Below are 25,185 nucleotides of genomic sequence, written 5' to 3' on the forward strand. Positions count from 1 at the left end.
GGCTTGTAACCGAAAGGTCACAGGTTCGATTCCCCAGAAAGACACTGCCGTTGTACCCGTGAGCAAGGTACTTAACCTGCATCGCTCCAGTATATATCCAGCTGTATAATTGGATACAACGTAAGTCGCTCTGGATAAGAGCGTCTGCTAAATGCCTGTAATGTAATTTTATTTCATGGAAACGTCAGAGAAGATAGAAAGTGAAGCCGAAGGGAGACCAGAGACTAGAGTCGCTTGGAAATGGCTGGCGGCCATGTTCATTCACTGGAAAGAGCATTCATATCTGTTAACTACTGTGCATTTCATGGGTTAAGCAAAGACAGTAACAGCAAAAAGTTGAGAAATAGTGTTTTTTAAAATATTTAAGTTGCGGTCTATTTAAGGAGATGTTAAAAGGCAAGATGAGATAATGGCATTACAATAATAATTTGCAGATATCCTCTTGACAGCGGAGTAGTTAGACACGCGAGTTAATGGGTACGGGGCGGGCGGGACGGGCGTGAACTTCTGTAGGTGTTATGCGTTGAAGTGTGAAGCATAATCAAATAATGACGGCGGGAAGAAGAACCGGAGAATCCTCTCTGCGGATGCTGTAATTAATTTGATCTGTGAAACGGTTCGACTGTCTTCGTTCCTCCGCAGCGAACGGCAGCGAGCTCCACATCGGGAGCGTGCGCTACGAGGACACGGGGGCCTACACCTGCATCGCCAAAAACCAGGTGGGCGTGGACGAGGACATCTCCTCGCTGTTCGTGGAGGACTCCGCCAAAAAGACGCGTAAGCGCGTAAAAACGCCGCCCGACTCTGTCTGCATCGTGCGTTTACGCGGTTACACCTTCTTCTGTCAGCTCTGGTGAAATTAAAAGTTGGCTAAGTGTAATAAGTGATAATTAAAATCTAGTTTAGGAATGGTGGGTACTTGTATCAGGTGTGTTCAATGTCAGGATGTTCAAATCTACAAATCAAGATTCAAGACTTCTTTTCAGTACCCTGTTGAACCCTGTGGTTTATTCTTCTTAAACCCTCCTGACTCTACAGGGAGAGAGAATGGATGGAAGGCTGGCACTGTGGAGACTTTGACAAGCTTTTTTTAAAAAATTGAAAACCCCTTATCATGTCTTGGCAGTGCCAAACTCGACATCATAAATACGGGCGAAGCGATAAATTAACACACCTTCATTCTCAGGTGAAGTGCACTCCTGTAGGGAACGGTGAAATGTTTATTCCGGTGTGCCGTATCTCTGTTGTGAAAAGGGAAAGCGCCCAAAACCCCAAAAAACATGATTTGTTTTCACCGCGGACAGTTATTAGGAACACTCTGTTACCGCGACAGACGACGAAATGCCGTGGCAAAGCGCTAAAAATGCATTTTTGTTCACACTTGACTTGTGACAGTACAGTATCTTCTTCACCGGCTGCGCGGAAATAATTACTGTTGGCGATGTATTATCATTAAGTCACAGTTTTTTTTTTTTTTTTAATTCCTGAAATTGACTTTCGTTTCTTTCCTTCGTTGCTTTCTGACACACCATTGCTACAGTCGCTAACATACTGTGGCGAGAGGAAGGTACTAGAATAACGTGTTTTTGTTGTAGAGAACGTCTGTGCTTGTCTGCTTGCATTTAACCCTTCGAAGTGTACGATCGCAAATATGTGGTTAGCATGTTCTTAACTGAACATTCTAATGCTGATGTCACAATCACTGCCGGTAACTGAAAGCAGTGAAAGAGTTCTGGAACACTGACTTGGAATTTTGAAGGGAAAAAAAAGAAAAATTCCAAATGGTTTGCTCTTCAAAGGGTTAAAAAGTGCCTCCGTGATGATTCAGCATCTGTTCATTTTCATTACAACAAGTACCTCAGTTTAGTCGCTGATGTCTTGTGAAAAGTCCCGTTGGTTTCTTCAGTGTGACCTGAACGGCTTTTTCTGTCAGCATTCTTATCGTTTGGTGCAACCTCTACTGTATTTTCAAGGTCAAGTGCTGTCACAAAAATGTGTTTTCAGCTTTTTTTTTTTCTTTTCAAAAAAAGGTGTATTTTTATACACGAAGGACATTTGTAGATCAAATTCTGTGGAAGTGTACTGTTCGATCAGGCTGAAGTAAAGGTAGCGTATCAGCTGTAGCTAGAGCACAAGGCAGTACAGATGTTTTATCTGTATATTACCATAAAGCTGAAAACGGTTTTGTTACAGTACAGCGCCTCTTACTGTTCGTTCACCAGGTGTTCTGTGACAGATTAACCTGCATGTTTCCAGGATTTGAATAAGACTCATTTAATGCATAGCATATGGAATTTTAAAACATTTTCTCATAGTTTCTGTATCATGGCATCAAAATATGATTTTTAAAAAATCATCCTCCTGTGCCTCAATCAGCAATATGACACATTTGATTACTATTTATTACTTTCCTCTTGGACTCGCCCGGTCACTCAAGGGATTTATTCATGGCCAGGTCGGTGTTCAGGAGCTCATTTGGGCTTTTACGCTCCATCACACCTCCTGCACTCCCTCCCTGTATCAGCATTCCCTATGCAGCTCTCATTGCTGTCACTGCTTTGATCATACATACTTGTTGTTGTATCACATATGAGCAAAATATAATTACATTATAAATAATAACTGAGCGTAATATTTTATTATATATTATTATATATTATTATTATAATTGAAATGGTGCCCGTGCTGAAGGCTGCCGCTGACGTGCTGTGTGTGCACCGTGCAGGACTGAGCGTGGGGAACCTGTTCTACGTTTTCTCCGACGAGGGGATCACCATCCTGCAGCCCAGCGAGTGCGAGATTCGGAGGCGCATCAAGCGAACCGAGAGGATACTGGCCAGCTACGTGAGTCCTCCTCTGCCTCCCGTCTGTGCAGAGACGACGTCCTCACCCCTGTAGATACATGGGAGGATACTTTCGGCCATGGAGCGTATGTGGACACCTGACATCCAACATCTCTGATTCTGATTGGGCGAATGTGATTTCAGTGCTAGTTTGTACTTGGCAGGATTGTTTGTTTGTTTGCTGAACAGGTTACTCTACAGGGTTGGAGTCCTGATCTATGTGGTCACTTCTGGCACTACGATCTTTACTTCACTCTAGTGTGTTCTTTCTGCACCTCTGCACCTTGAACTAATGCACTTGTGGTACGTCGCTCTGGATAAGAGCGTCTGCTAAATGCCTGTAATGTAATGTAATGTAATCTCATCCAAAATTATGGGTATTAATATGGAGTTGGGTCAACCTTTGCTGCTATAACAACCTCTACTCTTCTGGGAAGGCTTTATACTGGATGTTGGAGCATTGATGCAGGGATTAGTTTCCAGGGCAAGGGGTCAGGCACTGATTGGGTGATTAGGCTCGCAGTTTGCTTTCCAATTTATCCCGAAGGTGTTGGATGGGGTTGAGGTCAGGGCTTGGTTAAGCTCTTCCACACTGTTCTCGAGCCAAACCATTCCTATAATGACCTTGCTGTGTGCCCAGGGGCATTGCCATGCTGAAACCGGACAGGGTCTTCCCCCAAATCGTTGGGGAAGCACAGAATTGTCTAGAATGTGATTGTATGCTGTAACATTAAGATTTGCCTTTGCTGGAACTTGAAGGGGCCTAGCCCAAACCATGAAAAATAATCCCAGCCCAGGCTAAGTGGTGTCCAGATACTTGGATCATTATAGTGTAAATAAGCTAACCGACGACCTGACACCTCAGTTCCTCTATTTTCTTGATTCTTGCTGTTCTTGTAAATTGCCAGTTTTCTAAAAATGCATTCAATTTCTTCTCTTATTGCAAAGTTTCGCATTAAATGGTTCACAGCAAGATGTTCAAATGAACTTTATCAGGGTAAAATGTGCTCGCAGAGATGATTTATCTCAGAATATTTTAGTCATGTTTTCAAGTTGAAATGCAATACATCTAAAAAACAATGAGGAATAGGCAGTCTAGTTCTTTATTTTCACAGTATAGAACTATTCTAGCAAATCAATCCGGGGAGGATTGATCTGCTCATTTGTGTCCATCAGCCACAAACAACCATGCGCTGTCAAAAACGATAACAAACTGTACATATTTGTATAAAGCCTTTGAAAAAGTTTGTGTTTGTTTACGTCGTTTATCTTCAGTGTGTGTTTTTAAAATTTAATATAAACTAGCTAAACCTTAAATAAATAGGATGAAGCATCAGTAAATTCCCAAGGGACATGCTGAGGGAAGAAATATCGCTTTGTTAAGACGTTTTTCCATCCGGCTGAAACAAGTGTGCACTTACGATCGGTTATGCGGCCGAAGTCGTTCTGTTTTCATTAGCTTGGAGGAGCTGCTCGATATTCTGCCGCAGCGCAGCGTCAGTGATGTTCCAGAAAAGTTGACTCTCTTTGCAAAAAAGCAACTGGAGTTTAGACGAGGGGAGTCGTCTTGTTTTCGCAGACGGAGTTGAGTTTCTCCGGTCTCTGCAATCCGTACCGGGGTTCAATAGAAATCCACTGAGCCACATACCAGCTTAAACAGCAATCCCCCCCCCACCTTTTACTGGGCACTGGGAGATGCTCCAGGGGCAGGGGAGTCCTTTTGTTGAGACCCCAGGAACCTGCAGAGATTAAATTATCTGTTCTTTCCACCCCTCCTCCTCCTCCTCCCACCCCCCCCAGGAGGAGATGTGCCCCAAAGCCGACGGAGACGCGCCCCACCGCTGCTCCTGGGCCTCGGCCGTCAGCGTCCGGGACAGATACGTCTACGCCGCCCAGCCTCTCCAGAACCGCCTGCTGATCATAGACACCCAGGCCCAGAGGGTCGCGCAGGTGGGCATCAGTCTTCCTTTAAAAAACCCCGTTAAGAGCTCTGTCTCCCCGACTCTCGAGAGGTCAGGAGAGGTAGCCAGGAGTGAATGGATCCCATTATTATCTTCTTCTTTTTTTTTGTCCTGGGGCAGAGGGAGAGAAAAAGAGAGAGAGAGAGATAAAGAAAGAGAGAGAATCAACGAGAGGGAAAGAATGAGAGAGAGGTGAGAAAGGGGGGGGGGGGCAAGCTGGGGGCTTTTGTGGCTCTCAGTACTGTGGATCCGTCAAGACTTCCTCTCCACCTCGCGGCGGTGTCCCTGCCCTCGGGGTTAATGCATCCTTCAGGACCTCTTGGCTTTCGCCCCCCCCCAACCGCCCCCCAACCTCAGCTCAAAGGATGTTTCGCAGTCTGCGAGGGGATTTCTCCCTTATTTTTTTTTTTTTTTGGAGAGAGGGTCAAACCTGGAAGAATGTCGGATAAAATAAGGTCTCCGCTTTATTATGTCCTCGCTGACATGTTTCTGGAGAAGAGACACTTCCCCATTTTCTAGTTTCACTCAGCACCTGGCAGTGCAGTGAACTTAACACGATTAAAGAAGGGATGGGAAACGATGTCTAGCCAAGTGTAACGTATTGGAAAACAAGGCAGAAATGATATGTTTGGAAAGACACACATACACATATATGTTTCTAAGAAGGGACTGTAACTACATACTTAACAAGTGGGGACCATAATTTTGAATTACTTCACTCACACACACACACACACGTTTATGTTACTTTGAGAGGACTATCACTATATACTTACCAAGTGAGGACCATAATTTCTAATTACTTCATACACGCACACATGCGCACACACGTCTATGTTACAAAGAGGTTATATCGTTCTGTACTCATAAAATTACTCTATAGTCACGAAGTTGGGGGACAACCATTATATACTTACCAAGTGGGGACCATAATTTCTAATTACTTCACACACACATGCACGTACACTCACACACACTCTTTGACGAGGATAACAGAAGTTGTCATTTCCACGTCCGGCCGATTGCTCTCCTGTCCTGAGAGTGACAGAGAGAGAGTTTTTTCTCGTTGGGGTGTTATTTCTGCCGGGGGGGGGGAGACCTCCAGAGCCGCGGTGTTGTCGCCGCGCAGTTGACCGGCGGAACATGAGCGCTTGGCCTCCCATTACGGAGCGGCGGCCATTTTGGCTCTGGAGCCGCGGCTGAGGGGAGCCGGTGACTGATCGTCTCGTTTCGCGGAGGTGACAGCGCCCCGGTCCTGGGTTTTAGCTCTTTCTGTGCCTCTCTCTCTCTCTCTCTCTATCTCTCTCTGTCTCTCTCCGTCTCTCTGTCTCTCTCTCTCCTCTCTCTCTCTCTCTCTCTCTCTCTCCAAAATAAAAGGTGGTGCAAACGGACCCCGTGCCGGTGAAGCTGCACTACGACAAATCGCACGACCAAATCTGGGTGCTCAGCTGGGGGGACCTGCGGAAGTCTCACCCCTCCCTACAGGTGAGCTGCTCCTGGGTGTGTGGGTGTGTGTGTGTGTGCGTGTGTGTGTGTGTGTGTGTGGAGGGGTGTGAGTGTGTGTGTGTGCGTGTGTGGTGTGTGTATGCGTGTGGTGTGTGTGTGTGTGTGTGTTCTGACCCCACGGGGGGGGTTAGGGGTTCATTCATCGAGCCCCCGGGGTCTTAGAGAGAGGGGGGGTTGGTGCATTTAGAAAACATTAGGTGGAGGTTTTTGAATCATTACAGAAAAATGTCTTGTCCTCACTGCTGAGCCATCAGGGGAACCTATTGCCATTCCACAGCGGACGTTTACCTCCCCCCTAAAGTGGGAAGAATCCTGTTAAAATCTCATGAGGTATTCTGTCCGTACATCGTCATGGAACGCGTCTTATTAACGGGGGCATCTGTTTCAGTGCCTGTCCGTTTTCCCGTCATTATGCAAAGCAAACGTGCTCACACACTCCATCTCAAGGAGGGAGAGGTTCGCCTCCGACAAAGAGGAGGGGGGAGGCTTGAAATTTAATTCCTTTTTTTTTTTTCCGAGTTGGAGAAATTTCACCGGCACATTTGCAGAGTCGCTGGCATTTGTTTCTTCGTCTGGAGATGGGAAGTGTCGAACATAACTTTTAAATGTTATCCGCTCTCCGTGGTGTTGAGTATTTACAGTAAGGGTTATGAATAATTCAAAATGGCTAAAAAAAACAATTTCAGAGAACTCACCTAAAAATTCAGAGGGCATGTGGATCGCACCTCAAACTTTGAGAATTCGATTAAGCCAGAGACACAGTAAGATATCAAACACCTAATTTTTAACAACCAGGTTTATTCTTCTATAAGAAACTGTGTGATTGTTAAAAATAAAACAGAGGAATGCTGGTTTTGAGCTCCAGAGTGGTCTTTGAAGTTGGTTTCTAGAAATGATTTCAAATAAGGCATATTTCTGTAATCAGGTTTTAACATACTCATTGTAGCATCTGGCATGAGCATATATTTAATGAAAAGACACGGTTTTGGTTTGTTTAGTTAAAGGTAGGTGTTATCCTGAAATTTAAAAATGCAGTTTGCACAAACCCAAAGTGCAAATTTGAAGTCCCGCCTACTGCTAATTGCCCGTGTTTGGAATGCACCGTTTTGAATAAAGTCGGAATTCATAGTCAGTGTGACAGTCGCTCAAGTGGCAAACTCCTCGATATCTTCTGTCTTTCTTTCCTTTGTCTTTTTAGGTAAGCGGGGGGGAAAAAATACCGTGTTAAGTTAATTGGCAGTGTTCCGAGTGCCAGACATTAAAACGAAAAAGTGGACCTTTCCGGCACAGCAGCACAAAGAACTTTGAACTCGCGGGATCATTACTGTCTAATAATGCATTAGCGATATTGTGTGTGAACTTATTAACCCTTTTGCCGTTGTACAGCGCAACAATTATAATTGGCTTTCGAACAAGGGGTTCTTGGTGGACCCCCCGGAGGGAGAGCGAAATCAGCGATGATATCCGTCCCATTGTGAAGTTTAATGGGGGAGAGAGTCTGAAGCACGGGCTTCGGGGGAAAGGACAGTCAGCGGGGTTCCGGATCTTTCCGCTGCACCCACATTCCAGCGGGAAAGCTCCAGCGGAGGCCGTCCTCCTGAGACTCCCGGCGGGAAAAAAAAGTAGCTTCATCCTTCCATCCATCCAACTATCTACCAATTCACCCCTACATCCAACTATCCACCCATCCATCCATCCAACTATCCACCCATCCATCCTTCTAACCTTCTACGCATCCATCCACCAATCTTTCTACCCATCCACCCATCATCCATCCACTCAATCCATCCACTCCTCCATCCATTATCCATCTATCCACCCATCTATCGATCCATTATCTATACCCACTTAGTCCAGGTCAGGGTCTTTAGGAGGTGCTGGAGCCTATCCCAGCATGCATTGAGTGACAGGATGGAATACACCCTGGACAGTTCACCAGTCAAAAAGTAGTTTATGTATTTAAATTTTTTTGGCATAGGGGGGCAATGCCAGGGATTTTGGGCCCCATAAAAAGACTGCATGTTGGGCCCCACCACCCCAGAAGAAGATCCTATGATCTGATATGTTTTGAGGGTCCCTTGGAATCACCCTGTAATACATTTTTCATTAAACTTAAAATGTACACGTGTTTAACAGAAATTAAATACATGGTATCAGAAATATGATTCTTTTTGGTATGAGAAACTTGTCCATTTATTGGTTTTATTTTGTTTTTTCTTGAGTAGCAGTCCTTCAGCAGTGAAGAGGCTCTAGCGATGATGTCGTCAGTAATTGCTCATCTGTCCTCAGGCCCCGAGATCTGAGAGTCTTTATTATTTCAGAGAGTGGTTATTATTTCAGCCACAGAGCTAGACATAACAAAAAAATAAATGTTTACTCACTTCAGGCTCAGTGTGTGTGCGTGTGTGTGTGTGTTTATATAATTAAAACTGTTCGCATATTTGTGAATTCGTTCCCGGAGAATGATGTCACAACTGTGAAAGACATGTTAGATGACGGTGTTTTCAAGTACAGCCTAAAAACATGTATTCGCCCCGGTCATGGAAGATGACTGTCTTGTTTTCCCCAGGTTGTGCCTGTGGAGTTCTCAGTTGATCTCTGGGGTCAAGGTCAAAGGTTAAAATGCACATCCTTCTGAGACCCTGGGGAAATTTTATTTTTCTTCACATAATACAAGCGTCTTGGATGACAAAAAAAGCATGTTGCAGTCAAAAAGTATTTTCAAAAACATGGTGTATTTTATTTTTATTGATTGTCCCTTGAGCAGCGGGCTTCAGAATAGCGGAATACATAGATCTTGAGATTAAGGCCAGGGACCCGTGTCCCCTACAGAGGACGCCGGGTCTTAGGAGGCTGTGCACAGTCAGCTCCAGTCTCACGGCTGCTCTCGCCGTCTCAGGTTGTGTCCCAGGCGAGCGTGGGCGAGGAACACCACGTCATCCGCACCCAGTTCCGCAGAGTAGACGACTTCTTCATCCCTCCCACCAACCTCGTCATCACACACGTCAGGTACGGCCGTTCGGCACGTCTCCCGGGACAACCGGCGACACCCTCCCGGGCTTCCTCCTCACCTCGCCGCCATTTATTCGAGTCCAAACACGGCGGGGTAAATCCCCATGACAACGCGCGTGCTCACACGTGACCCTTCCTCCTTCTTCTTCTTCTTCTCCTTCACAGATTCGGTTTCATCTTCCTGAGGTCCGAGCCTGCGGTGCACAAGATCGACCTGGAGACGTTCCACCGCGTCAAGACCATCAGCCTGAAGAACTACAGCTGCGTGCCGGCCGGCATGGCCTACACGCACCTGGGCGGGTTCTATTTCGTCCAGTGCGGGGCGGCCAACCGCACGTCCGCCGAGCCCCAGCTCCTCATCGACGGCGTCACCGACTCCGTCGTCGGCCGCAACGGCGACGTGGCGGGCCGGCCGCACGTGTCCTCGGACGGTCGCTACGTGGTCACCACGGACCCCGGGCGGCGGCGCGTCCGCGTGCAGGCGGTCAGCCTGCAGGGGGCGCTGCAGGCCAGGCGCGACCTGGAGACCGCCATGCGGGTCTCCGACCTCGCCTTCCACCCGTCCTTCACCGAGTCCAACCAGTACACCGTGGTGGCCAGCTCCGAGACGCACGGCGAGCTGCTATTCGCCGACCTGTCCACGGGGCGGAGCCAGGTTCTGGAGAACCTCAAAGACCCCGTCCCATCCAGGTCCTGGCCCTGGAGCGGGACCAACAGGGTGGTGGTGTCCAGCGGGCTCTTCGGGCAGTACCTGGTCACCCCCGCGGCACGATCCCTCTTCGTGTTGGACGGGAAACAGAGCGGGCCGCACTGCGAGGTTTCGGACATCGAGAGAGGTAACACGGTGGTGTGGGTCGGGGAGGTATGAGCGGAGGAACTGTGGCGAAGGATTTCAGTTCACGCAAAAAAAATAAAAATAAACGAAATGACAAAAAACAAAAAAAAAACCTTAGAAGTGATGTACATGGACTCAACCCTGGGACTGAGCAGAAGGAGCACAAACGTTGCTATTGTCCTAATAATTGGAAACAAAACAAAAAAGTAAAAAAAAAAAAAGAGTAATCGGAAAATCAATCGGGGAAACACGGCAAGATGATTTTACTGGGACAAAACGATGGATCCCTTCAGTGCAACAGTGATCTACGTGCACTTATCTAACCAGAGTTGTACATTATTGCACTTCCTTGTGTCACTGCAGATAGCCGTCAGAGGAAAGGAGAAATGGTGTTATTTTGAAACGGAACTATGCACAAAGCTCACTTTTATTTATTTATTTTCTAGAGTAATGCTTTCTTTTTTTGGTCCATGATGTCTGTCGTACACCAGTGCTGCAAATAGTCACTATAAGAAGTCTGTCTGTCTGTGTCGGTCCCTTTCTGAACCCAATGTCCTTTTGTTCATTGTAATTGTACATGTTCATGGTATTGTAAGTATTTTATAAAAACCTTTAATCTCAACCAGCACAGGTTGGCTTGAAACCTTGTCGTATCTTATGAAATAACGATTCTGTTGTCTTTTCGTATACTTTCCAAAGATGTCTTTAAGCCCTCTCTTGACACAGCCAATATCACGCCTAGGACGAAATATTAAACGGAAAGACTGGTATTCTGCATATTCAAAAATTTCCATGATGATTATGTATGATCTGTCGCCCCTCTGGTTGATTTAACCTCAGTGATGTCGTGTGAAGTCCGTTTAATTGTAAGCGTTTAGGCTCCTGCAAGAATCCATGTGCAATCCTACACAAGCGACTCCACTCGAATGAAGACGTCAGCTGCTTTGGTCCGTCCCCCCACCCACCCCCCCCGCCATCTCGCAGTGGTCAGCACGGCAGCCCGTTATGAACGAGGCTGCATGCGTGCATTTGTCGTTCAGCAAAAAAAAGACGCATACATCGAGGTGCCAGAGTTCACCGCTGCAGTCAGGAAATGTACCGCGTTTTTAGTCATGAGTGGAGGGGGAGGGTCTCTGAGAAGTGAGAGTTGCGTAAGTTGGGGGGGGGGTGTTCGTGGGGGGGGGGGGTTTCACCACTGGCACCCGTCCCAGTCCTGCCCCTCTGTGCCTGAGAGCTTAAACAACCCGCTTGTCCCCCCGTTAGTAAAATCCCGTTCTTCACTCTCTGCTGTCATTACCTCACATTCTAACCCCCCCCACCTCCACCCCACCTTCACATTGTCTCTTTCACTCAAAAGTGTAAACACAGAGAGTCCTGACCTACAAAAAAAACATTTTTATGTGATTATCTCAGATAAGAACGTGTGAAAAATTTAAGCCTGTCACCTGGGAAACATCAGATTAAATTATAGGAACCAGTAGGTTTGGGTTACTGTAAAGATGGTGAGTTTAAGACTTCTGCTTTGATTGTGGTCAGTCCTCTGTGTTTTGACCGTCCGTATAAGGTGCAGTCTTTTACAGGTCTAATGACAAAGCAACTGAGCAGAGATGCTTTCGACTGCCGTGTTACAAATTTAGTCAAATTTGATCCAAAATCTTTATTTAATTCCCAATTTTTTTCTCATTTAATTTGTGAATTAAATCTAGATCTGATCGTTTCTAATTTCTGTTGGATTGCAGGAAAAAGCCCCATGTTACCCTTCAGCTGAGAAATGCCTAGTACACAAATCTAATTAGCTTGAAAAAATTGTTCTGAATTTATCAAGAGAAACATTTGGTACATTTCAAAAAGGAAGGAGGAGATGGCATCTTCAAAAGAGAAGCTGTGTAATGAATAACTGATTTTGTACTGAAACTAACTGTGATCAATCCCTTTGGTGAATTTGTAATGACCATTTCAAATAACTGTGGAACCCAGAGGAAGTACAACCGAAATGTTTAACAGAGTACCTCAGATTTTTACATTCAGATAAGACACAATGTATTTCACATCAAAGCCAGCTGTCGTATATTGAATTGCAAATTCATGGTATTACAAGCTTGACGAATAAGCCTTTCTTCATTCAAAAAGTAACTTTGAGGTATCCTTGTAAACAGATAAAAAATATCTGTTAGACTATAGCATTGAAGGTCTATAACATTATCTAGACCACTGTTGCACTGAAAGAAAAATTTTTAAAATTAATTTTTTTCACATCTGACTAATCGGTAAATATGAAAAATTGAAGCTTGATGATGAAGTTACAAGGTACACGATGAAGGATTCCATAACACCTTTGTGCTTGAAAGGCACCAATGTTTCTTAGCGCTCAACATTTTCAAAATGATGATAATCACAATTCAACAATGAAAAGAAAATGCATTTATTAACACATTTAATTTAATTTTAAGAAATCGAGACTGTATGTCACCAAAATTTGTACATCCATTTTAAGCTTTAGTTAATGTGAGAAAAATGTATTCCCCATATTTAATATTTAATAACTCCAAAGAGACTGGCTCAGATGAAGAAGAAAATCCCTAAAACGTGTGTTCATGTTAATTGTCCCCATTGCATACGAGCAGAAATAAGACATAATGGCTTTGGGCCTAACGATGTTGGTGTGATAGACATTAGAGTCGCTGTTGTAGATAAACTGTTCTTGTTTTAGAACACGGTATAAAATTTAACTGTACAGCTTTTCATTGTGAGTTTTGGGTGTGTTTTTTTTTTTGGTTTATGGGGGGGGAAGTGGTTTGTAAAAAAAAAAAGATTCTAATAAAACAAAAATATGTACAGCTGTGAGACAGTATAAATTCATTGGAACACATTATGAAACGTATTAAATTAGAATATTCAGGGACGGATTTCGCCGAACGCAAATCAGGGGGAGTAAGGCCCGGCAGCGTCGTTCCGAACGGTTAGCGCCGCAGAAATGTCAACCGCTGCTCGTCTTCATCGGAGCGTATTTACACTCGTCTAATGATGTCATAGCTGCTGATTTACACGCACATATATTAGGCGTGTGTGTGTTAGTTGTTTTCCACCGGCCCCCAAGTTCATCGCACAGCATCTGATTCGTTTTGTAGAGTTTTTTTTTAAATTTTTTTTTGTTCCACGTTTGACTGCGTATCCATTCTTCCTCGTGTCGATGTTTCCCACAAGTCCATTTATCTGGTGCAGCTGTGCTCGCCCAATACCAAGGCGCCAGCCATTTTTAAACTGAACGGAGTCAGCTTCTGATTGCACCTGTGGATGGCCTGACCAGCCAATGGCAAAAAGGCTTCAAAAGGCTACAGATCCCCCCCCTCCCCCCAGTCTGTGAAGAACGGCCAGTACATGGCCGCATGTCATGTGATCTAAAAGGGCGTCACCGGCGACGACGCCTTGACGTCTGTGCTCTTCAGAGAGCTGAAGCCAATTTCAGAGGCACATCCTGTGTAGCACCAATTGGACATTTTCAACTTCACTAAAGGTTAAAATTCTGTATATTTAGAGGATATCCCAACACAAGGAGCCCCGAAATGTTCTTTAGGTGTGTGCGTGTGTGCGTGTGTGTGTGTTTTGATTAGGACTTTTCCGTGACTTAAATTAACCTTTAAAGGCTTTTAGCTGTCTTTTGTGCTGGTTAATCTCTATGCAACACATTTCGATCATCGAGGCAATAACTATCGTACCATTTCGTCAGCTCCAGCTCCGGCTCCAGCTCCTCCACGTCCTTCGGCCTTTTCTATAAAAGCGAGCTCATTTAGGGTCATCCTGTCCAAACAGGCATTGTGATGTGTGAGACTAATACCATAGGTGTCGGCCTTTGGATCCTAAGTTGTGGTCTTTAAGAGTAATCCATTATGGGACACTGATCCCTCTCAGTAATTGATTTCCGTTAATTTTGTTCTTGGTCAGTTATTGGAATGTGGGGAAAAAATAAGAACTGAAAAAATAATTTTTTTCCCATGTAAATGTAAAAAGTAAAGGTTTCATTTAGTCACTGAGAATCTGGCCTATTTAGTGTTTATTTTATTTTTTTAAATATTTTTAACATTCAACTTTATTTTAGGAGCTTTAGAGTATGAGACAGTTTCAAAAATATTATTTTGTTTTTATTTGATTCATATGGTTTGAACCCACATATATGAAAACAAATGTCCTTACCTCCTACCTTCCAATGATACTAAAGTCACCAGTGATGTGTTTGAACTAACAGTGGCTGTAAAGATCATTTCAACTAAGAAATATACTGTACGGTGTTGCCTGGGATGTAAACTTATCTTTTTTTCCTCCTCAGTTTTACAATAAAAAAATAAAACTACTCCTACTGTGATTTGTATCTTTTTTTTTTTTTGTGATGTTACTGTAAATATAATGCAGGAACACGGCTATGCACTCAGAAACGTACTTGTCTTTCACAAAACAGGACGCCTACTCAAAAGGAGTTCAGACTCAGGGCTGCTGATGCTTTCTGATGGCTTAATGGGACAGTTAAGTGTTGTAGTGGTTAGAGTTCTTAAGACTTATAAAAAAGACTTCAGTGTAGCTTAGTGCACTGTACTAATACCATGCATCTATGTGTTCATTTGGTTCAGATTAAATCTGAGTTCTTATGAACTGGCTTGTTAGTCAGGATAATTATTCAAAATAAAGATGAAAAGCAAGGATTATTGGTGCATTTTAGACCAGTCACACAACGCCCACAGGCAACAAAAAAAAAAGTGCAAATCATAAACGATAAAATATCCAGTGTTATTTGAGCTCTTAACAACAGAGTACATGTGAGTCCAATAGGGTCCATATGTACTCTGTAAGAGCTGATTTAGCACTCAACATTTTTCTGTGTAAACAGTGTTCGTTAAAACACTGTTTTTTGCATCATGGTTTTTCATCACAGAGTTCAGCAAGTTCAGCGATCACAAAAAACAGTGTTTTCAAAGAAAAAAAAACATTTTTCTGTTTGTCGAAATGTAGAATAAATGCTGACCGCATCAAGGCCAAGTTATTGTTTTTAAGAATAATGCTGATGTAATGTTATCTCACTGACCCCTTGGCAGGAAGCTAAAGGCAATTTGATACAATGACGGCTCAGTGGTGCATCTCGCTAGAAGGAGGTTCCAGATATGAGTCTCTGTGTGGAGTTTGCATATTCTCCCCGTGTTCTGTGTGGAGTTTGCATATTCTCCCCGTGTCCTGTGGGTGTCCTCTCTCAGTCTTAATGTACTTAGCCCAGGTACCACGGTTGAAAATTAGCCTCCCTGGCCAACTCTAGCTTATTTACAGAAATGTTATTAATGTGCATTGTCCCCGAATAATAAATTTGAAATAAATTTTTTTTTTTAATCCTTGTATTGTTGACAGGGAGATGTTGCAAGGCTCGCCCTAATATCAGGACTTCTTCACTGAATTTTATCAGGGAAGTAATTTGAGCACCTTTTTAAAGATCAGTCTTTGTGAAGTGGGCTCAATGGCATTCACCATTAAAGACTACCACTGACCTTCACTCCTAATGTAATCTATCGAGTTTAGCGCACAGTGCGTTCCACGGTCCATTCCAGGGTGCATCTCCATTACTCAGCACAATCTGGCTGTGAAGGAATCTGCCAATACCATCAGCCCCCCCACCCCAATGTCCATCCCAACCACCCCGTCCCCCCACCCCCACCCCAATGCCCCCCCCCCCATCACTGTCGGCTTCACCAGAGTCTGACCCTGTCCTGCATCTCCTGCCGGGCGTGCACGGGAACTCTCTTCACGCGTGTAATTACAGACTTGTGTGCCCCCCCCCCCCCTATTATAAACACAGCCCCACAGTGGGCCACGAAGCTCACTCAAATCGAGTTCTGTCTGAATATATTTTTGAGGGGCACCTGACTGGAATCGAAAAAACAAATCTGAGAATGGATGCACAACGAGGTCGATAGGTGGAATTTGGTTTCGGGCGGTGGAGGAGAGGGGGGGGGGGGGACAGTTTATATTTCAGATTGCCTGAGCATGAGAAAGAAAAAGTGAGAATATTTCAGGTTTTCTATGGGTGGCAACAAATGCAACGGCCTACAGCTGGGGTCTCCAATCTTACCCGAAAAGGGCCGGTGTGGGTGCAGGTTTCCGTTTTTGGCCCAACACTATGACACACGTTTCTACTAATCAAGGTCTTGATTAAATACCGTGATTAGTTCATTAGTTGAATAAGGCGTCGTAGTTCCGGGCTAAAACAAAAACCTGCACCCACACGGGCTCTTTTCAGATGAGACTGGGGGACCCCTGGTCTACAGATAGAACAGGGGTGTCACAGGGGACTGCCGTGTCTATAGGTCTTTGTGGTTTCTTTTCAGTCAGCCGCCAATTAAGGCCTTGAGAACATGGTGTGTGGATTCCTTAGCCAATCAATGACTTAAATGAACCACTGGTGCTGAGAACACCCCAGAAACCAGCAGACACTGCGGCCCTCCAGGCCTGGAGTTTGACCCCCGTGAGGTAGATAGTAGCTCTGTCTCCCCATTAAAAGTCAAGCTTCAGCCCTCTGCTACATCTACCGCTAAGTGCGTCATGTGACTTGGCGGTTTTGACACCGCGTTAAAGAGCAGTTATTCAGATATTAAGTGGCATGCATAGCAAAGGTATGTGTGGTGATGAACGGATGAGAATATACCAATACACTGTGCAGAACAGGCTCACTGCTGATGGCCTTCTGGGTAATTTTCCAAGCGAGACACATTGAACATCCATCCATCCATTATCTGTACTTGGGCAGTGTCGCAGGGGGTGCTGGAGCCTATCCCAGCGTGCATTGGGTGACCTTTTTGCTGTGAGGCGACAGTGCTACCCACTGCACCATCATGCCGCCCCCACATTGAACATACACAGGGCGTTTTATTTTCCCCCACACATTTCTCTTTGTTACCTTTTCAACCCTATTTCAGTCGGGAAACTTGAATTCTATAATCACTCTACTGAAGCCCCCTTCTGCCAAATCGATACATGCTAAGCCCCTTGCTGGATGAGGTCGGTGAGGGGGGGGCCGGGGCGGGGGCAGGGGAGATGAGGGATTGTGGGAACAAACGTCAGAAGTGATTGAGCACTCAGGTAACTTAGCTGCACGGTGTTTATGCACCACGGTGATCACGTGCTAATTAGCAGTCCAGGCTAATTAATTGTGGGCTAACATTCAGAGAGGCAGTTCCTCTGACATTTGCTCTGCTCTCACTAAAACGATCTTCTGCGATTCTTTCAGCTATTTAAACGCTACACAGATCACCAGGTGCAGTATGGTCCTAAAAAGGGATTTTTTCCCTTTGATGTAGTATCTCCTATTACAAACTCGATTTGATCACGAGTGTGCAAATAAATCGTATAACAGTGTTTTTTTTTCAACAGACGCCATCATTTTGTAAAGGACAGTATTTTTCTCTTGTTCGCCTCCAATGCCCTGTGGAGTAACCGTTGGAAACCAAAAGGATTTGCTCTTCGGTCTGCTTGTGCGCGTTATAATTCAAAGCTCTGTGCTCTTTGGTGACCCTACCTGCCAATCTCCAGAACTTTGTGTGTGTGTGTCCGGAACAAAATTGCCCATAATGCAGAAGGGCTCAACAACACTTGGATCTCGTCCTCGCTCTCTTTCTCTCTCTTTTCCCATCAGGCATCACTCTCCGGCTGGTCACGGCCGGGAACGCGATTAAGAGACCACACACAGGCGGCCAGAAAGGAGAGCCGTGAGGCAAAGGGGTGTTCTCTCTCAGATCGATTAAGCGTCAGCATAACGCTGTTTTTTTACGGTGCACAGATCCAAAAGTGTGCGCGCGCGTGTGGTGCTGGGATTGTACGCGTCGTCCTCGGTTCCGCCGTGTCCGATGGTAACACACAGGCGGCGAGCAGGGTTTCGCTTCTTCAAACAGAAGCTTCAGCGTGTGTCACGCCTGCATGTGGACGAGGGGAAACGCGGGGCCAGGATGAGTCTGGTTCGGGACTGCACACGCGTGACACCCCCCCCAGGACTTAGCATGTGCTTGAACACGCTTAGCGGCGCGGCTGTTCGCAAATCTCCCAGCATGCAGAGGCAGGAGGCGGTCGAAGGGTCGTGCGAGATCCAGGTGGTCAGAATTGGATTTTTTTTAAATCGCTTTGTAAATTCCTTGAATTCCAACACCACATAGTAGTCGGATAAAAACAGGCTATCCCGCAGCGTATCCACCGAGAATGGTGATTCCCATTTCTTTTTTCAGAACGCTTGAGAAATGTTTTTAAAAGACGGCGGTAGGGAATGAGGAGCTGTTCGGACGGCCGCTAAGTGAAGTGCCGTTCCTCCTAATGGCGTTTTACATCTTCATTAGCTTCACCGATGCGGTAATGGATGTTCCGACTCCACTAGATGATCTTGGATAAAATCAACATCAGCCAAAGGCTTCTGCTGTCACTGAGCCTCAAAGACTGTTTTTTTTTTTTCAAATTTTATTAGGAAACCTTTCCAAAGGTGAAGATTAATTGATTTGTTGACTAATATTTGGTTCAGTGTGTTTGAGTAAATGAAATGCTTAACAAAGGCCATTTTTGTAGAGTTTAATGGTTTATTATTTATTTATTTTTATTTTTGTTTATTAATTATTGTTATAATTATTATCACTAATGGTAATAATAATCAGAATCCTAATAATAATACACTGTGTTACCTGTGTCGAGGACACATGCAAGCTTTAGTATTCTGACGTATGTGTAAATTTAACCCAAACTTGTCATAATGAATCACATAGAAACGCTTGCTTCACAAGTACTTTGACCCTGGGTTTTCAGCAGGGGGTCTGCGGACCCCTGGGGGTTCCTGAAGGTACCGCAGGGGGTCCCTGGCCGGACTTCATGCAATGACTACATACAGATTTGGGAAAAGAATCAAAAATATAAAGCCGTGTATATAATTATGAACTCACGCTGGGGGTCCTCTGGATGCCTTTGAGGCTGGGAGGTGGTCCCTGGGTCAGAAAGCCCCTGACGTAGACCCATTTTGTGTGACCATTGCGTGTTAAATATATACCTCCTGCAGCACTGCTAAAATATGTCGTCTGATTATACAATACTGAAGCATGACAAGTGTTCCTTGTCATTCCGTCGGCCATTTTGAAATAAAAGCCAAAAAGGTGGAACACTTCAAGCTCGGGAACAAACAAAAGGCACCGTGTCTGAAACTACACTTAATTAAAAGTTTTTTTGTTTTTTTTGCAGGCTTTTTTTTTTCTCCCACTTCAAACAGAAAAACAATAATAATTATCAGAAGAACACCAATAATACCGTCAAGAGCACTAATGTTTCCCCCCCCCTCTGTGGCACCCACATCCTGGCAACAGCCTGGTGACTAGGCCTGCAATTTCACATCATCTGTAATGTAATTTAATTAGGACAAACAGTACTTTGACCTCCGGTGAGCAGTAATTTGTTCAGGGCACCGAAGATAACGACCGGGGGCCAAAGATAATTGTTTCCTGAATGTGTTCGTTTTCGAAAGCTAGTACACCATCGCACAAAGGCGGGCATTATGTATAAAAAAATAAATTAAAATAAAAAAGAGAGGGAGAAATTAAGAGCATAATTTCAGACGTTTTTTAAAATTTCAGACAGTGTTTCTGAAGAGGTTTTGTCTGTGAACTGAAAGCTAACTCCACATAGGGTACATTTTTATAATTTTTTGTGAATGTTGACTGTAGAAATTTATCTGTCTGTACAGTATTTCTGTAAGCCTGTCTGTCTAAATACTTACCTAAAATGGTTGATATCAATGAATATATTTAACTATAGCAATGGATATGGAGTTTGTTGTTGAATAATTATGCATCAGTACCAAAAGAATGCTGCAGTTTTGGTTATATGCCCTTTATATTCCATTATGGGGGAAAATGTGAAATGTTTGAAGGAAAATGTTTATTCATTGTGGGGGGGCGGGGGTTAGCTGACAGATGAGGCTACAAATTCAAGCAGGAGAAGGCCAGCATATTTTCACTTTTTTCATTTAAATTTGGATGGATAGCATGGTACTTTTAAATTTGAAGTAAGAAATTTCTTTAATATAAAATGCAGCTTAAAGTCATTCATGTTGAGTTACAGACAGTGTAGATCTTTCAACTAATACCTACTTCACAGTCCTTAGCAACCCCACCCACTGGACCTGTAGAGTATCTTCAAAAGAACAAGGTCTATTTGTTTCCCATAACAGGTGTATTCTGGTCCACTCTGTCAATCATAATGTATATCAAACCCATTCTTGAAAAATTAAACATTTCAACAGCAAAATGCCTTTGGGCAGTTCCCCTTAGCATGACGTTATTATAACATTACCAGGAAAACTATAAACAGCTTCTGGTCGGACAGATTTATAGAATTCAAGAAGAGACGAGCGGAGGAGTGAATTGATCAAGGGAGGGAAATTAAATTAGCAGTGAATCATGAGGCTCCAGAGCTGTACGCGGATGTATGATTACAGCCAATAAAACAGAGGAGCCTTCTCATTTTCGCATTAACGTTTTCCAAAATAACAATAATAAGCACCTCGAGAGAGAGAGCACTCAATTTGTGGAACAGCGGAAATTGAACCCGAAAATACGTTTAGCCATGGCCCTTATCCAAAAATAATATTTGGCTCTGACAATAGCTATTTTTCTTTGAACAGACATTGATCCAGAGAGACCTCTCCTCTGCGGTATATTTTCCGGAGCAGAGTAAAGTATGATTCAGACACGCATTCTCAACGTTCGCAGGCGCCTATCTGTCACGTGCTCAGTACTGAGCGCAGAAATGCGATCGATATAAAAATTTTAAGACGCCGCCACAGATGCACGCGCTGTGAAAATGTACGGTGTTTACGGCGGGTTGTTTGAGTGTTAAATTTTACAGTGTCTTATTTTTTGTTTTTACTGTAATGTTCAACAGATGGCCGGAATATAAAGTGTTTACGTTTTGTTCCGTCAGCCCTGCTGTGCTATTTTTAAGCGCCGCAGATGTACTGAGACTTTGTTGTTAGTGAGACACACATAAAACTGTTAGCTCGCACGACATCTATTTTGCTTTTCTATTTCGACATCTATTTTGCTTTTACATGTCAGGATGACAGATGTTGACTCAGAAGTGCGCTGAATATGACCCCTGGCTTGCCCATGAACCCGTGAAACTGAGCTGAAGCTGAAATTTGAAACATATATATATATATACATATATATATATTTTTTTTTTTTGCATTCAGTGACAGGGAGGCCGGGTAGTTATTAGTGTCCTTGGTTGTTAAGGAGCTTAGCCTAGAGCAAGGTACACACCAGGGCCCAAACTGCTTCAGTGAATACAAAGCTGTATGAAAGCTGGATACTTTGTTTATTATACATCATCTTATTTATTTATTTAAACCAGCCCATATCCTAAAAGCTGTGTAATATGTAAATAACCCTTGATAAGAACATCTGGGGGGGGGGGGGGGCAATGTACGTTATGTAATTTAACATCAGATATGGCCGCCAAAGAGAAATTAAGAAATTAAGAAAAAAAAGGGACAGGCATATAGTCTTCCTTGACCTACATGGATGGCGTGTTTATACGCAAGTTGTGCTCATTGTCCTTCACTGTCCAATAAAGGCCTTGTTAATCCCAGCAAGCGTGCCTGAGGAAATTATAATGGAGAGGAATTTGTAAATCACTTTTTTTAACAAGCAGTCGTTGCTATGACGGGAGATAGTGAAAGTAGCTCGTCTTTTTTCCTGTCATTTAGTCGCGGCGTATTCCGCCGACCCCCATGCCGTGGACGGCTGCATGACAAAGGGGGGGGGGGGCGGTTTCCATGACTGGATTCGGTAAACAGAACCCCGTCCCGTACACCCCCGCTGAGGTGCCGCACGGAGACGTCCGGGATGGAATGGGGACGGGACAGAGATCGAAAACGCTGACCTTTCATTCCACTCTGACGCTGTAAGCACCGCAGGGGAGCGGCCCCCCCTAGAACCAGGGGCCCGGGGGAAATTTCGGTGGAGGGAGATGGACGCCCGCTGTCCGACGGCGACCTAAAGGTACGCGGGGGTTCTTCCGTTAATTGCGGCGCGGGATCCTTTTTGTGTGCGCGAGAGCACCTAATAAGAATGCCCTTTATGTGCGTGCCAGCAGCAGCAGCAGCATTCACTCATTCATCTTCTCTCGTTGGCAACGCTTTCTGGACGGGGTCCGAATGAACCCGGCTTCGTTTCGGGAGCCCCGCGCACAGCTGAACTTAGCCAAGAGGTTTTTACTGTCCTGCTGCACTCGAGTCCAGCCAAACACCGAGTCATTTAAAATGAATGGACTTTTGAGAACGCGTGTACACGTGCGTACACGTGTTTGTCAAGGATATGACGACGCTGCCTGCAAGTGGTCAGCACTGAAGAGGTCCAAAACCACTGAAAGTATAAGCACAGAGGAGAATAAACGTGCATTTGCGTGTGCGTGCGCGTGCATGCATGCGTGGGTGTGTGTGTATGTGTGTGTGTGTGTGTGTTGGGGGGGTGGGGGTGTTCAAAAACGTATGTGAAAGTGTTCCAAATTTTTTCTGATATTTTTAGAAAACAGAATTTGCAAAATGAAAAGTAAATAAATAAATAAATAAATAAATCAGAGCCCATTATTATAATTCATTGGCAGGTTCCAAAGAACAAAAATATTCAGATGAAATCCACTTTCTCCCTGGAAGGCAATGCTGTTTTTGGCAGGTTATCTTCAAAGCAATTCTTCCACCTTTCATATCCTGACACCCTCCAGCTGAGAGAAGACAACAGACAGGACATAAAAGCAACATGACTGTTAACCAGACAACACAAGTTTATCCGCAAACACCTCTGAGAAGCCGTCTCCAACCAGCACGATCATACCCAGAAATATACCCGTTAATGCTTCTCACTGCTCACTCCTCGTTTTTAAAGTGATGGATGCTCTATCAGCCATTTTTCATACAATGTTGCAGAATTGTGTATGGAGAGACTACATTACATTACATTACATTACATTTATTTGGCCGACGCTTTTATCCAAAGCGACGTACAAAAGTGCATTTCATGGTCATGGACAACTACAAAACACAGGTTCAATAAGATACGATGCTCATTTCGTACAGCTATTTCTAGCCGAGAACACAGTTTAGTTCACACAATGAACACTATTCTGACCTAACTTATGCCAAGCGTCTGACCTATTATGAGGGGTCTCAGTTTAGTGCTGTAGAAATATTTAAAATCTCTACGTATAAATATGTAAAATTCTATGCATTTACACAAGCTAAACAGACATGCTTAGGTGAGTAGTTACTACAATTTATTTCCAAAAATGGATGGAGATTCTACCTTTCCTCAAGCTTGTATATTTTTTCCAGCACTACATTTAAACAACACTGCTATTTTTGTTAAAGCGCCTGTGTTTGGGGTAATTTGTTTGGGGGTGTTGGACAGATGGTAAACACCAGGATCAATAAAGGGAAATGAGTCTCCAGCCTTCCAGCTGCAGGGACAGCTCCGGATTAAAATTTCACGTGTATCGTACACGTTGTTTTTGTGTTCAATTTTGCTCCTCCGTCAATTTAAAACGCATCCAAACGAAGGCCGTTCTCAATTAGTTTCTCTGCTTCCCATGGTTAACCTTTCGAAGGGCACAACAAATTATATCGAAAAAGAAACAGCACATATAAAACTACTGTTATAATAGCACGAGGGAGAGAACGTACAGGAAGCCGGTCAGCTTCGGTCCAAAACAATTACAGGTGCCCTTGCTGTAGGGGAGTCACAGCAAACCAAAAAATGTAAGGAAATGGATATTGATTAAAATGGCCGAAGTGACGTGAAGATCAGCATCCAGGCACCTGTGTGCTTAAAAACCCTTTAGCGCAGGCAGATCAATGAGTTAAAAAGCTGAGGCTAACGCCCTCATCATCATCGTCATCATCACCTGAGAGTGGCTTTCTTCCTCATCCTGCTCTTTCTTCTCATTCCCCTGATGCGAAAATTAGTTGTAGACAGGCCGCAGTATATGAAAGAAAACATCTACAATCTCCTGTGGCGCACGCTGTCTCTACGGTGAATATGCAGCTTTATTTGCCGCAATGGATGGTGGGATGCAATTTTTGTGTTTGTTTGTTTTGTTGTTGTTGATTGTTTGGATCAATACCGCGCAGGTGAACAGATCTTTAATATGTCAGGATTTACTCGTCCCATTCACTCAGTCCACAGTGTCCACTAATACAGGAGGTATATGTGTCCGTGCTGCTTTGGCCCAAATAAGCAGGCCCACAGAATAACAGCCACTGTATGTGTATGAGCTACTGCCATTTGTGGCAGTATAACGGTGATGGAAAATCACTTGAAAAGACAATGTGATGATGATGATGATAATAATAATAATAATAATTGGGCAGCATGGTTGTGCAATGGGTAGCACTGTCGCCTCACAGCAAGAAAGTCCTGGGTTGGAGTGTAGGCCTACAGTGAAATAATTAACGTATGACTGAAATTTGCAATATTCGAACTGCTAACCCAGGTAGCGTGTAAACTTAACAAGCTAACAAGCATAATATGGAGGGAGCCAGTTGGATAGCACATTGGATTTTTTAACAAATTGACAATGAAAAGCTAAGAGCTAAGCTTGCACCTTAGCCTCCTCTTGAAAATACTCAACCTTACCTCTGCTGGAAGCTCATTCCATGGTTGCGGTGCTACATTTGAGAAAGTTTTTCCTCAGTTTTTTACATTTATTTTTAAACGGAACAGTTTCCATTTTTCCCCTTTCAGCTTTGGAAGAAGCATTCCTGTGATCCCTGATTTTGTTCAAAATATGCAAATCCAGAACTGCAACTGCTAAAGATGGACTGAGATTATTAGTATAAAAAAAAACACATCACTCGACCACATGCATCACCATGGCATGTGTATTTGGACTGTTAGGTATATTGTAATGAGTGGTTTCCGATTCAAACCTGTTCCAACTTTTAATATTCCTTCACCAGTTCTGAGCACTATAAATA

The 25,185-nt window shown here is 44.1% G+C and overlaps 1 protein-coding gene across 5 annotated transcripts in view; it reads left to right on the forward strand.

Moving 5' to 3' along the window:
• fstl4 (follistatin-like 4) overlaps positions 1 to 14,505 on the forward strand; it is a 247,226-nt gene extending 232,721 nt beyond the window's left edge. For 4 of the 5 annotated variants that reach the window (XM_064349753.1, XM_064349754.1, XM_064349755.1 and 1 more), the window contains 7 exons: positions 643 to 777; positions 1,541 to 1,567; positions 2,726 to 2,844; positions 4,644 to 4,793; positions 6,182 to 6,289; positions 9,210 to 9,319; positions 9,488 to 14,505. In XM_064349753.1, the coding sequence (XP_064205823.1) occupies positions 643 to 777; positions 1,541 to 1,567; positions 2,726 to 2,844; positions 4,644 to 4,793; positions 6,182 to 6,289; positions 9,210 to 9,319; positions 9,488 to 10,190 (1,352 nt within the window). In that variant the 3' untranslated portion in view covers positions 10,191 to 14,505. The remainder of the gene's footprint in view (positions 1 to 642; positions 778 to 1,540; positions 1,568 to 2,725; positions 2,845 to 4,643; positions 4,794 to 6,181; positions 6,290 to 9,209; positions 9,320 to 9,487) is intronic. The other variant, XM_064349757.1, reaches the window with a different exon arrangement.
• Positions 14,506 to 25,185: the final 10,680 nt, after the last annotated feature.

This window comes from Anguilla rostrata, chromosome 9 (genome assembly GCF_018555375.3).
Source record: "Anguilla rostrata isolate EN2019 chromosome 9, ASM1855537v3, whole genome shotgun sequence".
Taxonomy (NCBI): Eukaryota; Metazoa; Chordata; class Actinopteri; order Anguilliformes; family Anguillidae; genus Anguilla; species Anguilla rostrata.